The sequence below is a fragment of the Octopus bimaculoides genome, chromosome 1, assembly GCF_046866305.1.
Source record: "Octopus bimaculoides isolate indiv1 chromosome 1, ASM4686630v1, whole genome shotgun sequence".
In the NCBI taxonomy this organism is placed as follows: domain Eukaryota; kingdom Metazoa; phylum Mollusca; class Cephalopoda; order Octopoda; family Octopodidae; genus Octopus; species Octopus bimaculoides.
This window is the reverse complement of record NC_142928.1, coordinates 155,614,940-155,627,863: the sequence shown is the minus strand read 5'-3', so window position 1 is coordinate 155,627,863 and position 12,924 is coordinate 155,614,940. Positions and strand designations below refer to the sequence as shown.

The following is a 12,924-nucleotide window of genomic DNA, read 5'->3' as shown; positions in this document are numbered from 1 at the left end:
ATATCTCATTATTGAAAAATGCTGTAAAGTATTCACTTTCTTTTACGTCCAGTATGAACATAAATTCATTTGAGATTCCTGATTGTTATTGAAAAAATTTACAAATAGAGAGAAATAAGTGCACTTTTTCTGTCCAGAGCTAGTTGAAGTATCACTTTCTTCTGTGCTATCGAGAGCAACATCATCACCTACCTCATCTGATGGTGAAGGAAAGTCAGAAAAAGATTATTATATAAATCTTCTATTTGCAATTTGATTTCTCCCATCAATAAGGCCGCTTACATGAAGTAGATGCTTGCATGTCAATTGCTGAGAGCTGTATCCATGTAAAATTGTTGAAACATCAATTGATGTCCACTGTTTTCTAATGAAACATCAGCTGATGATATCTGCTGTTTAAGAGTTAATATCTACTACAAAACAAAGTTAACCTGGGTTACATTGTAGTTTTAGTTTGTAGTAGCATCTATTATTTTATTGACCTGGCAATTAAAACTGTTCAATGTTCAAAAAAGCATAAAAACAAAAAAAACAAAAATAAAGAATAGTACTCTTTGACATATACTGAGATAGCACAAAAAGCTTTGACGATGCTGTTCTTGAATGATTTTAACAATGATGACTAAAATAGATTATAGAATCATGAAGAATATATTATGTATTTTGAGTGAAATAACTCTAAGAGAAGTGCTGTTTGGCAAAGAACATGGGTTGTTCAAGGGAGTTCCATATACAGTTTGTAGAAAACAAAGTTTGGCTTGATTAAATAATTTATGAGATGTTGAGGAGTATTAAAAGTAGTCAGGATGGATTTGTGTTCATTACTGAACAGATTGCTATCCCCCAAGATTCTGCTATCAACTCTCTTGTCTTCATCATGATCTCTCTTCTCTACACATTAGTAGGTGGATAGCAGAATTGGTAAACTAAATACCACAAAATACTTTATAGTAATTTGAATATAGCTCTTTTTGTTTTGATTCAAATCTTCTCCAGGTGACTTTGCCTTTCATCCTTCTGAAATAGACAAAATAAGTACTGTGATTGATGTAATAAGAGGCATTGCCCCATCATAATTGCAATTCAAATATTGGAACTCATATTAAAAAAAAAAAAAAAAAATTTATCTCCTGCTGGCAAATTATATTGAACAATCTATTTTAAATATCAAATGTTTGAATGTTAAACTTTTGATACAGAATGAAATAAAATAAAATAAAAAAAAAAGAAGAGAAATTGTTTAATTGTAATTTTATTATAAATGGTAATATGGGTTTACTTGGACAGGAAATGTTTACAAATTACGAAGTGGATCGCAAGCTGAGGCATTGGTCTGGTGTCAACATCTTGAAGAAGCTATCAAACATTCTCAGCCAAGGGTAAGTGAATATATGTCTAAGAAAAACTTGAGATTTTATTGAGTGACTTTGTTAAATATCTGTTATATTTATTCTGTTCTCTTTATTATATCTTATAATATTAAGTAACATGAAAGTATATTTGTATCTATTGAATATCAAATTTTTGTATTCATGGCTGACCCTTAAGTTTGTTTAAATGTGAAGAACTATGGTCCAAGGAATTTCTTCCATATCATCTTATTTACCCGACCACATTGTGTAGTGTATTCTTCATCTTTTGAGACAACAATTGGTTTGAGGAAAATTTAGCTGCTATTTCTAGTGTAATAGAAACATGACATAGAAGTTTCATAGAAGATATAGATGGCATTGTTACAAAAAGTGGTTCCTCTTTGTTATTTAACAAGAAGCTTCATGAAAAATATACTGACTTTAGATGTGTTTTTCAAGTCAATCTTATGAACTTTTATCTTCTAAATTATAATTATTGAAAAATTACAAACACTGTTACTTTTCTAAGAAATAATTAGTGGTTATATTTCATCTAAAGTCTGTTTTGAAATATTTTTCTGTGTGATTTGTCTGAAAAGATGCAATGACTATGACATTCACAGGCCTTCTAAGGCTTGTAATATAGGTTCTGTTAACATTCAGCTTAAAGTAAGTTGACAGCTGCAGGAAAGACCTGAGCTAGGAGAGAGTATTCTGAAGAGAGAAGACTAAGCATAGTGATTAACTTGGGGCTAAAGGAAAGATTGGACACAACATGAGTAATAAAAAGAGGATTGAGTTGGGTGTGTTTGAATGGAGGTGGCATGAAATCAGCTAGTTTTGCAAGCAGAGGCCATTATAATTGCATAATGGAAATAATATTGCATAATTAATCCCTTCACTGGGAATTGAGTTTCCTGGTTATTCCAGTTAATATCTTCTGGAAATAGAACTGGTAGTCATGTTGCCTCAGTGGACTTGACATCTCTCAACTGAAAATAGTTTCAAACATGACATTCCTCAACAAAAGATAGATTGGTGTGTAAAACTGCTTTCTACAGTTAAGAGCAATGAGATTTTAAGTGGATAGGTCTCCTTTCCCATCTAAAAAGGTTAAAATTTATTTTCTACTTTGCTCTTAAAAATGCTGCAATTATTGTTGTTTAGTTCTTGAGTAGCTCTGATCAGAGCATTCCAGCCTTGACATTATCTTTTGTATAAAAGGGACCACATTGTCCATTGAATTCTTCCCTTTTTAAAATGTTAGAGAATGATTAAGAAATTTGGCTGCTATTTCTAACAGGTCAAGCAACTCGTTTAGTGATTGACATGTGAATTTATCTCCACTAAAGAATTGATAATCAAATACCTTGATAAGACTGAGGATGACATAACTCTACAGTGTCTATTCAAAATTTTGAAGTGCGCTTGAAGAACAGTTATGAATACATCTCAATACTTTAGTCATATAAATCTGGAGTGTTTACAGCATTAACTTATAAACATTACTTGGAACCTAAGTTCAGTATTCTCAAAGATATAAGTAAAAATATATTTCAAAAGTAATCAACTCTGTTTTAATTATATCATAATGCATTGTGAAATGGTTAACTTTTTTTCAATTATCATTGCCTGTGTTTCTATTGAAATGATTCATTCAAAATGAATAGATAAATATTCTGTTGACTGCAATGAATCTAATCTTTTGAAATTTGGAATAAAGTTTACTCATACCTTGATGTATAGCTATGAGGTTTCTTATTTGTAATTATGGTAATATTCAAATGTGATAACCTGTTTTGGGTTTGTAACCATCAATGCACTGTTTAACCCTTTAGCATTTAAACCAGCCATGTCTGGCCAAAATATTTAACCTGTTTTATATTGAAAGTGGCCAAGTTCAACCTCTCACACTAACCCTACAATGTCATTCTAAAGCTAAACCATCTCATCATTGAAATCTTTAAACTACAACATAATGCATAATTAATTCGAAATTATGAAAATAAATATTACATTTGTTGGAGTGATTTGAATACGAAAGGGTTAGATATTGAGTGGATATACATGCTTTATTTTCTGTTAAATGTAAGCAAGTTTAACACTTTTCCATTTAGTCTTTATTCTGTAAAATGTATTTGTATAACAATTTCTACTTGTATATTGAAACTACTTTCTGAAAAAACAACTTTGTATTTCTTCCAGACGCCAGTTAACCTTATGTCATTTGATTGAAGAAGAAATGACATTCCTTCTGGTGTGAGTAGCAGAGACCATTTGGTAACTTTGTGGAAGTCCTTACTTATGTTCCTGCAGGATAAACTGATATCTTGACAACGATCTTAATCATGCTGCTGCTACTGTATGTGTTAATAAGTGTATCGATGCTGTGTGCCTGTGGTTGTTGATGCTTTATGTTTGTAAGTGCACCAATGATGTTTGTGGTATATATGAGTGTATGGTTGTTAGTTGTAAGTATGTGTGACTAATGTGTATAGGTGTGACGTGATTGAGTGGATGTATTCGTAAATAAACTGAAGCAGACTGCATGATATGCATTGTGACCACTAATACAGTACTTGACCTTGCTACCTGCCTTACCTCTCTGTCAGTCTTCAAATCTCTGTTATGTAACTTAAAAATTTCAGGCAACAATGGACAGACAAAAAAAAATGTATTATACCGAAGAAAAGAAAGTCAAACATGCATAAAATAAAGAAAATTAATCAAAGCAAAACAAACGTGTTGGAAAGGTGAGACAGGTGAGCAGGAAAGGATAGATATACCTGGATGATTGCACTCCTGAAGGACAGAGGCCCTCCCTCCCTCCCATACCTCTACACTACCAAACTCAGTGGTTTCTTTTGAAAATTGTTAGTGAGCCAAAGATGAGTAGCCTGTGAGCACCAAAGGATCATGCTGGTCCAGGTACCTCAGTCTATGATTTGGAAATGGTAAAAGTAACTTTTACTATTGTCACTAGCAATATTATTATTATTACTACTACTACTACTACTGCTGCTACTACTGCTGCCTAGTCCCAGTTATTAGAGTTCTTCCCATGAAGAATATTTAAAGCTGCCTTGTTTCCTTTATTTTTTCATTTCTCTTTAATTTCTTAATAAAAAAAGACAAGAATAAAATATTGACTTACATACGTGTATGCATACGTGAATATATACATATTTGTTTGACCGCGCGCGCGCATGTGTGTGTGGGTATGTTCATCCACACACACACACACACACGCGCGCGCGTACGCATGCATATATGATGTTAAGGTTATGTATGGACTGGTGTTTGATGGCTGTAATTGAGTATTGGTTTGTCTGGAATTGTTTGAGAAAGAAAAATTAAGAAAAAAAGTTCAAAAAAAAAAAAAAATCAGGCTGAAACTTTTATTTGACAATAACGAAATTTCAGTGAGAGTTACCTCTCTTGAAACAAAAAGGAGAAAAAAACCCCAGTGAGATGAAACGTCGAGCTGTTTCCGGTATTTCTACAGTGCCTGCATCCGGTTTGTGCTATGCAACGTAGATATTGGCTGCTGCAATATGACTATACTATTGATGATGGTGTTGTTGTCCTTCGTGTATTGCCGTTCAGTGTTCGATTTTGTGTGTGTTTAATATATATATATATATATATATATATATATATATATATATATATGTATGTCGAAACGTACCAGGAAATCCGGCCTCTGCTACTAAAGAATCGAAGAACCTGTCATTTCATTGTTTCATATGTAGTGTGTGTCTTTCTGTTTAGATGTTAATATTTATTTCATTTCTATGCAGCTGCTTCGATGTGTAATTGATGTTGCTCAAATGATTTCTTGTTTGTATTTTTTTTTCATTGTTTTTCTTTTTTGTTTGTTTTGTTTTGTTTTGTTGGTGTTGTGCTCCTTATTGTCTTGAAATCAATTTTAGTTTATCAATCTGATTTCTCAAAATAGTATCGGAGCAAAAAAATTCCTGGAAGATTCTCTTAAAAAAAGAAAAAGCAAAACAAGAAACATAAACAAACCTCGAAAAAGACGTCTTCATAATACGGCTTATGACATTAAATTTCCTTTGAAGATGGTATTTTCACTGTAGCTATAGGTATAAACAACGCCTTTTATTTTATAGGAAATTCTAAGAGATGAGGTTATACAGCGTTTAGTTATTGTAAAATAAACAAAATTAAAATAATTTGACTTATAAAGAGGTATACTTTCAACCATTTATTTCAAAGCAAAGTTTAAACTAATCACATTATTATTATTATTAATTCATTTAAGTTTTATTATTTGGAACTCCTCATTATTTAAGCCTCATTATTTTCAAATAAAAATTGTCAAAATTTAAAGCAAATTCAAAATAATTTTTTGATGGTATATGCATTTCAGTGTTCTCCCTTCTCCGAGATCATCTATTTTAAAGAAAGTTTAAAGAGATTTTAAATTCATAATATAAGTAAATTAATAATAATATACGAGAATTAATTACTAAATGAGCACTAAGGAAGATCTGTTGGGTATTCTCTGAACTTATTTTGACATTTGTAGATTACATTCTAAATTTGTTGGTACTGCATCAGGGCAGGAGAATTCTACATTAATTATTTTTCTAGTAGTATGATTAACAAGAAGCAATGTGATTAATTAGTTAATAGTATGCTTCTTTTGAGCTGTGAGAATCTGGTTAAATTGTATATCTCATTTACATAATGTTTGCATAAGATTGTCATGAGCCATTATTGCAGAATTCTTAAAACACAAATTCTAAACAAAGTTTAAGTGAACTTACTGGTAGTGACTCATTTGAAAATGTTCTAAACTCATGAGTACATTGCTCATAAAGTAGTCTTTGAATTTGACTATCACAAGAAAGTGTTGTTAGCCCAAGAAATCTATTTTATGTAATGTTAAGAGATTTATAGCTTATAACAAATAAATCCATATATAAATTTCTTAATTCCATTCCACATCCAGATGTTCTTAATAATTGCTCAGTTTCTGCTGTGACTGTTAGTTCGTGTCTTTCTCTTTACAAATATAATAATAATCTTGTTTGTGTTTCTCTAAGGGTAGTTTACAATTTTTGAAATATTACATATAAATTTGCCTGCACAAATCTAATATTTCCCCCATTAATAACACCATAAAAAGAACAATATAAATTAAGCATTGTCCACAAAGCAATTATTTTCTAAGGACTCTCCAGATCACAGCTATTCTAAAACCTTGCAGATTATATATTGTGTTAATATTTGCCCTTTGTATCTTCTATTCTAAATAGTCTGCACCTTTTGCTATGTCTTTTGTTTGCATCTTCTGTTGCCATTTTTGTTTTTGTATCTCTTGTTGCCACACTCACTGTGCACTTTTAGCTTAAATCAATCTTTAATATATTCTCTCTCAAAAAGTGTATAGTTTCTCCTTTAAGTCACCACTTAATTGCAAGTTAATGAAAAACAACTTTCAAAATTATAACACAAATAACATCTGAGTCTGATAGTGAGATTTTCATTTATCTATGACTCTTATCAGGTAGAGTTTGCTAATTTGGGCAAATCCATATGCTACGGGGGAAAGCACAAGAAGTACTGAGGTTTTGAGAATTCCTTGGAGAGAAAAATAAATTTAGATATTTAAGATATCCTTGAGACAGTTTTCTCATCTATCTTAAACATTTACATTTTTTTCTCACCTGAAGAAGAGCTTTGTTGAAACACAGTGCTCCCCTCGTTTCCCCATGGCATACAGACTTATTCAAATTTGAGAACTCGATTAGGTCATTTCTCTTACAGTTGGTTATTCAAACTTAGACATTTATCTCCATTCGTTATGAAATAATTTCAAAGTCTGTGTTAGGTCTCATTATATCCATAATATAAACTGCATAAGGGATTATAATATTCAGATTTATTGATAGAGTAATAGGATAGCAATGCTGTTGGGTTAATAATTTATTCAGTTATCACACTTTTAAAAATATACCTTACATGCAACACCACTTACACTAACAATTATTAATGTAGCGTTTAATGGTCCCATTAAAACAGTCACTAATATGTGTATTGTGCTGTAGAATCTATTAATGACATTTATTCTTCAAGAGCCATTTGCTACTATAATCCTGACACAACCAGTTGTAGCATCTAAATTCATTTGCTAGTCCTCATATATCTTATTGCTAATTCTATCTGTTATCTTAAAGGATACTTAGATGTTTAGTTGCAATCTCTGATGTTCGATCTATTGCTCTTTTACTTGCAGAGTCTTGCAAATTTTATTATTCTATTTACACACTTGCAACTTTCTAAAACGACTAGCTTAATTTGAAAATGTCCAAAAGCAATCTTACTGAACTTAGTTTCATCAAACTAAAAGGGAGCACGTCAAATTTGTTTAAGGGAGATAATCCAATCATTACTGTACAAGTTCACGAAATGGGATAACTTTGCTGTGTAGAACACAACTCATAACATTTTGGTCAGAATGTTTTGGTGGAGAAAAATAAAATGTTTTTCTGAAAATCTTTAATCTTTCTCCGATGAAGGATCCTGCCTGAAACGTTATTTTATTTTTCCTCACAGCAATCTGATATATTCTAGTTGCTGAATTTCTTGTACTTACTATTTGCTGACAATAACCATCACTAGTTTCTTCAGGTTCTGCTGTTTCCCAACCATTATCGTCATTGACTGCAATATTGAATGTTATCCATAAGGATTTCAGTTTAATTCACGCATTTAAAACTCTATCACATCAAGGCCGGTGATAACACGTGTGTGTATGCATCTGAAAACATTATTCCTTAAATAACGCGATTGATTGTTGCTGAGACAATGTTACTCACGCTATTCAATATTAAAGGAGCAAGTAAGAAAAAAAAAACACAACAACCCAACAAAGCATTTTTAAGTTTATTGTCGTAGGAAATGACTGTAAAAGTGAAGACAGCATCACATAGTTGTTGTGCTGTCTACTAGGCTACACTCATTTTCATTACTGACCAGTTATTGGGGGTATCATTCAGAGAACACTGTGAAACAGTTGCAGACACATTGTTCAATAAAATTCATAAATATTTAGAAGAAAATCTTGCAGAGAGAATAATAATAAAAAAAAAGATATCCTTAAATCTGTATGAGGAATTCAGTTTCTGTCTTTGATAATTCTTATTTTCTGTTTTCCTCAGAACAGACTATTACTGTTAGCTGTTGGCTGCTTTTCTTGGCTTGACATTTGAAATGCAATGAATTCTGCAAGAATAACGCTATGAATGACACCACCAATGCAAGAACTGCCATGGTGATTTTGCTTAGCCAGCTGCTGATGAGTTTGATAACGTAGACATCTGGTATCATTGGAAATTTTGCTGTTGATAGTATTTAGTTGTGCACATTAATGTGACAGGCTGGTGCAACATCAGCAATTTACAACAGATAATTCAATGTGCTCCATAGAGTAACGTCAATGTTACAGTCATCTTGTTGAATTTGGAAGAAATGTTCTTATTCATACACACATTTGCACTCATCTCTTGTGTGTATACATACACACTAACATAGAAATTATATACCTTGAATATTATTTTTTTTACTAATATTTTTATGTCATTTGAAATTTAATTTGTTTTGAAAAAGAAAAAGAATTAAAAAAAGAAAATCTCAGGTCTCTAATATTTTTATCATAGTTCCCAAAATTTATTTTGAGTGAATTAGCATTCAACCAACTCCTAAAATAGACTAACCAACAAAGTAATAATTAATTTCTTACAGCATTTATTTTGTTTGATTAACTATCATCTTTGGTTTAATAATTAATTCATTGTGAAATATAGATTAAATGTAAAGCTGGTTTAAAAGTTTCTTTCAATGTTGATGCTATGCATCAGTTTGACATTACGGTAGTTATCAAGAATCTACAAGATGATTATAACATTTATGATACAGACATTGTGTAGATGATTTGTTATCATGGCAGCTAAGATATTTTAGTATTATCTTAAATAATCTTAATTAAAAGTCAACTCAGTATTTCTCTTACATATTTAGCTTCTCTGTAGTGATTTCAGTATATAAAATGATGCAACAAGGACGACTTATTGGACAACTTAGATCTAAATGCTAGGTTTCATTTAGGTTTATTCAGAGATTGAAATCAAAGTTAAAGAAAATCAGTTTTTTAAAAAAATTTTTACTATGGATATCAAGCTGAAAAGGGGATCTATAGTTCTGAAAGGTTCTAGGTATATGTATAACTTGATTCATTTAGACAATGGCAAAACAAAAAGTTAAAAAATAGCTACTACATTTTCTTCATGTAAATATGAAATAATTCTTGTATATGGTTTGACATAATAGCTTATGTGAAGCTTTTCTTTCCACTAATGTAATTTGTTTTGTGTTATCCTATTTGTTGAATACGACTTGCTTTTTTGTTGTTGCATGTCTCTTGGAATCACTAACTGAGAAAAGCATCACACATGAACTGAGCAGGAAAAAAATCTATTTCAAAAATAGGTGAATAAAAAATTAGATAAACATGTGTATGGGCTGTGAAATGGCAGGTTAGTTGTGTGATGGACTTGACTGTATTTGCTTATAAATTGTCTTCCATTATTTCAACAAAACTGCAAATGATACCATTTGTCTCTGCACATGCTATTCTGACAAGCAGAAGGTCTATCAGTGAGACATTTTATTAGATTGGCAATTAAAAATACCATCTATTGTGAGCAAATGCTTTCTTTGACTTTACAAATACCTGCAGCAAAAAACAAAATTGTTCTCATTTGTACTCCATGTTGCTTGTCTGCAAGTGCTTTGTTTGAAATGTGTTCTCATTTGATTTTAAAACTAAAGGCACCAACTTCATTGATTCTGTGTAGCACCAGAAAGATGTCTTCGAACTTATTTCTTTCTTATGTCATTATATATCTACTGCTCTGAAACCATTTCCCTTCCTACTGCTTCTGTGTGGCTCAAAGGGGATGGCAGTAAACTTGCAGCCTTGTCTGGGAAGTTGCCCTTGGTCACCGTATGATGCTTTACTGCTGTTAACAGCACAGGAAACCGACTCTATAGGCTTGTGATCAATGTTTTCAATGAGTAAAATAAAGATTTTTCTCAATTTTTTTTCTTCATAAAATGAACCCTGGTGTTTTTCCTTTTTACTTGCAACAACAAAAACAACTTTAGATCTGACTAGTTGTCATATTTTCTATGTAATTCTTCATAGATGGTCTTTGATATAAAGACTTTTGGATAATTATTTGCATAAAGAAAGAGTTAATTTTCAGGTTTACTGAAACTAAGTTCACATTTAAATATTGGATATTGCTTTTGAAAGAAGTTTGCAATAATTTCTCATGAAGCATGCTAAGTATATGATTGAAAAATACACAGGATATTTTAAGTTATAATTTTGGTTTTACTAAGCAACTTAATTAATTTAAAAAAGAAAACGTATGAATTTCTTATGTTTAAAACTCTGTGAAGAATTTCAAAGTTGATTTATCATAAAATATTTTACAACTGTAAGGTTTATTTCCAGATATTGATGTTAAGGAATTAATCTCAGATGTTCCCTGAATATCGTAATTGAAACAAACTAAGCCATTTAATAAGTAGCATCTTATAAACAGTCATAACTTTTATATTGAATTTTTTTTTTTTTTAATATTTAGATGGGACAGACTTGCCTTTATACTATGGATAAGTTAGCTCAGAAGTTTGAAACTTGGAGTGCTTTCCTTTCAAATTTAAGTCAGAACTAAATATATTCTAGTGTTTTTTACCGTCTTGTATTTGTAATATGGTTAGTATTTGTGTTGCTGAAGACTGTGGCTTGTATTTGTTTATGCCATATTTCTGGTAATATTTCTCAAAGTATTTGGAGTTAGTAATTTCTTTTCTAGGCTGGATATAAAAAGGAAACCATTGGTAGTATTATCTGTTTCAACAGACTGTCATTTCTTTAGAAAGAATTATCTTTTATTTATATTTGGATATTTTTATATCGAAAAAGAAAAGGTGAAAAAAAAAAAGAAGAAAAAATCAGGTCCAGTTACAAAAATCTATTTAAGTTTCTTTGCATTTCATTTGTGATTATTACTTGAAAAATCTATAGAAATAACAGCTGTGATTTACGAATGAGTTCATAAGGCAGATATTTATCAAAGGACATGAATGGTCGATGAAATCGTCTCTAGTGTATTACAGATATTGTAGATTTACAAGAAAGATTTGGACTCAGTTTCAGTTATATAAATACTTGAGTGGAACACTTGAATCATTAAACGAGTCACTGAAGTGGAACACTTGAGTAGCTCTATAAACGGATCCAGCTCTTGTGTTGATATCTTAGAAAGGAAATATGACTTTCAGTTTTGTCCATGGATTTTCAACTGCATTTTACCATCATGAGGTGGGGGCCTTTTGATATAGAAGCAGCAGTAGAACTAGTACTGACAGCAGTCAACTATTATACGTTGGGTATAATTTCATATTTTATCCTACGTTTGTCAGATAAAATGAACAATTGCCAATAATATTTGTTCTCTGTTGTAGAGTCAAAACCTGTGCTGATCAGGTTTAAAAATATAAAACCAAACAAGTGGTTATATTCTAGATGCCTTCCTCTTGCTCTATATCTTCTTTATACTTCGAATGTTTACCTTTTTTTTTTACCGTCTCTAAATTCTCTTCCCAAAGTACACTTAACTCTTAACAGGATTGGAATTGTGTTGTAGCATTTCACACTACAAAGTTTGAAATTTAATTTACCAAAATATTTTCGTCGCTTTGAGACCGCGACCTGTTCACTGACAAAATTCCGTGCTGTCAGTGAACAGGTCACCGTCTCAAAGTGACGAAAATATTTTGGCAAATTAAATTTAAATGTTGAAGTGAATCTAACGGTTTTTGTGGGTCTATAATAGAGGACATTTGTCCAAGTTTGCCTCGAGGTAGAACTGAACCTCAAGCCACGTGGTTGCAAAGTAGGCTTCTTAATCACACAGCTTTGCTTGCACCTTGATTGATAACGTTCATTCTCCTTTTTCTCATTAAGAAGTGTTTGACTCAGTCTATCACCTGATATATATATATATATATATATATATATATATATATATATAATGCGGATTCTCCTGTCGGTAGACGACGTATGAGGGTTCAGCAGTTTCTTGCTAAACAACCACACAGATGATTTGTTTATAGTGATCAAATGTTTGTGTACACATGAGCTCAGTCACTCCAGTGAAATCGATATTACCTGTACAGGTGCACCGTGTGCGACATGAAATGATTGCAAAACAATGTGAAATGAAGTGCTTTGATCAAGAACACAACGCAGCGCCCGGCAATCGAACCCACGATCTCGCAATCATGAGTGCAACACCATAACCACTAAGCCATGCACCTACACATAGTTATATACTGGTTGAAGTTACTTTCATAATCACGCTGCTTCATCTCATCCAAAGGCAGCCTCTAATTGATCGTTGAATCTGTTAGGGTTAGGGTTAGTTGTCAAACTTCTTTCAAATCAACCGTATTGTCTTAGAAAACAACA

The 12,924-nt window shown here is 31.6% G+C and overlaps 1 protein-coding gene across 23 annotated transcripts in view; it reads left to right on the top strand.

Moving 5' to 3' along the window:
• The window catches only part of LOC106870506 (ras-specific guanine nucleotide-releasing factor RalGPS1), a 203,746-nt gene extending 199,239 nt beyond the window's left edge, over nt 1-4,507 (top strand). For all 23 annotated transcript variants that reach the window (XM_089360603.1, XM_089360599.1, XM_089360594.1 and 20 more), the window contains 2 exons: nt 1,288-1,379; nt 3,558-4,507. In XM_089360603.1, the coding sequence (XP_089216729.1) occupies nt 1,288-1,379; nt 3,558-3,587 (122 nt within the window). In that variant the 3' untranslated portion in view covers nt 3,588-4,507. The remainder of the gene's footprint in view (nt 1-1,287; nt 1,380-3,557) is intronic.
• The last annotated feature ends 8,417 nt before the right edge of the window (nt 4,508-12,924 follow it).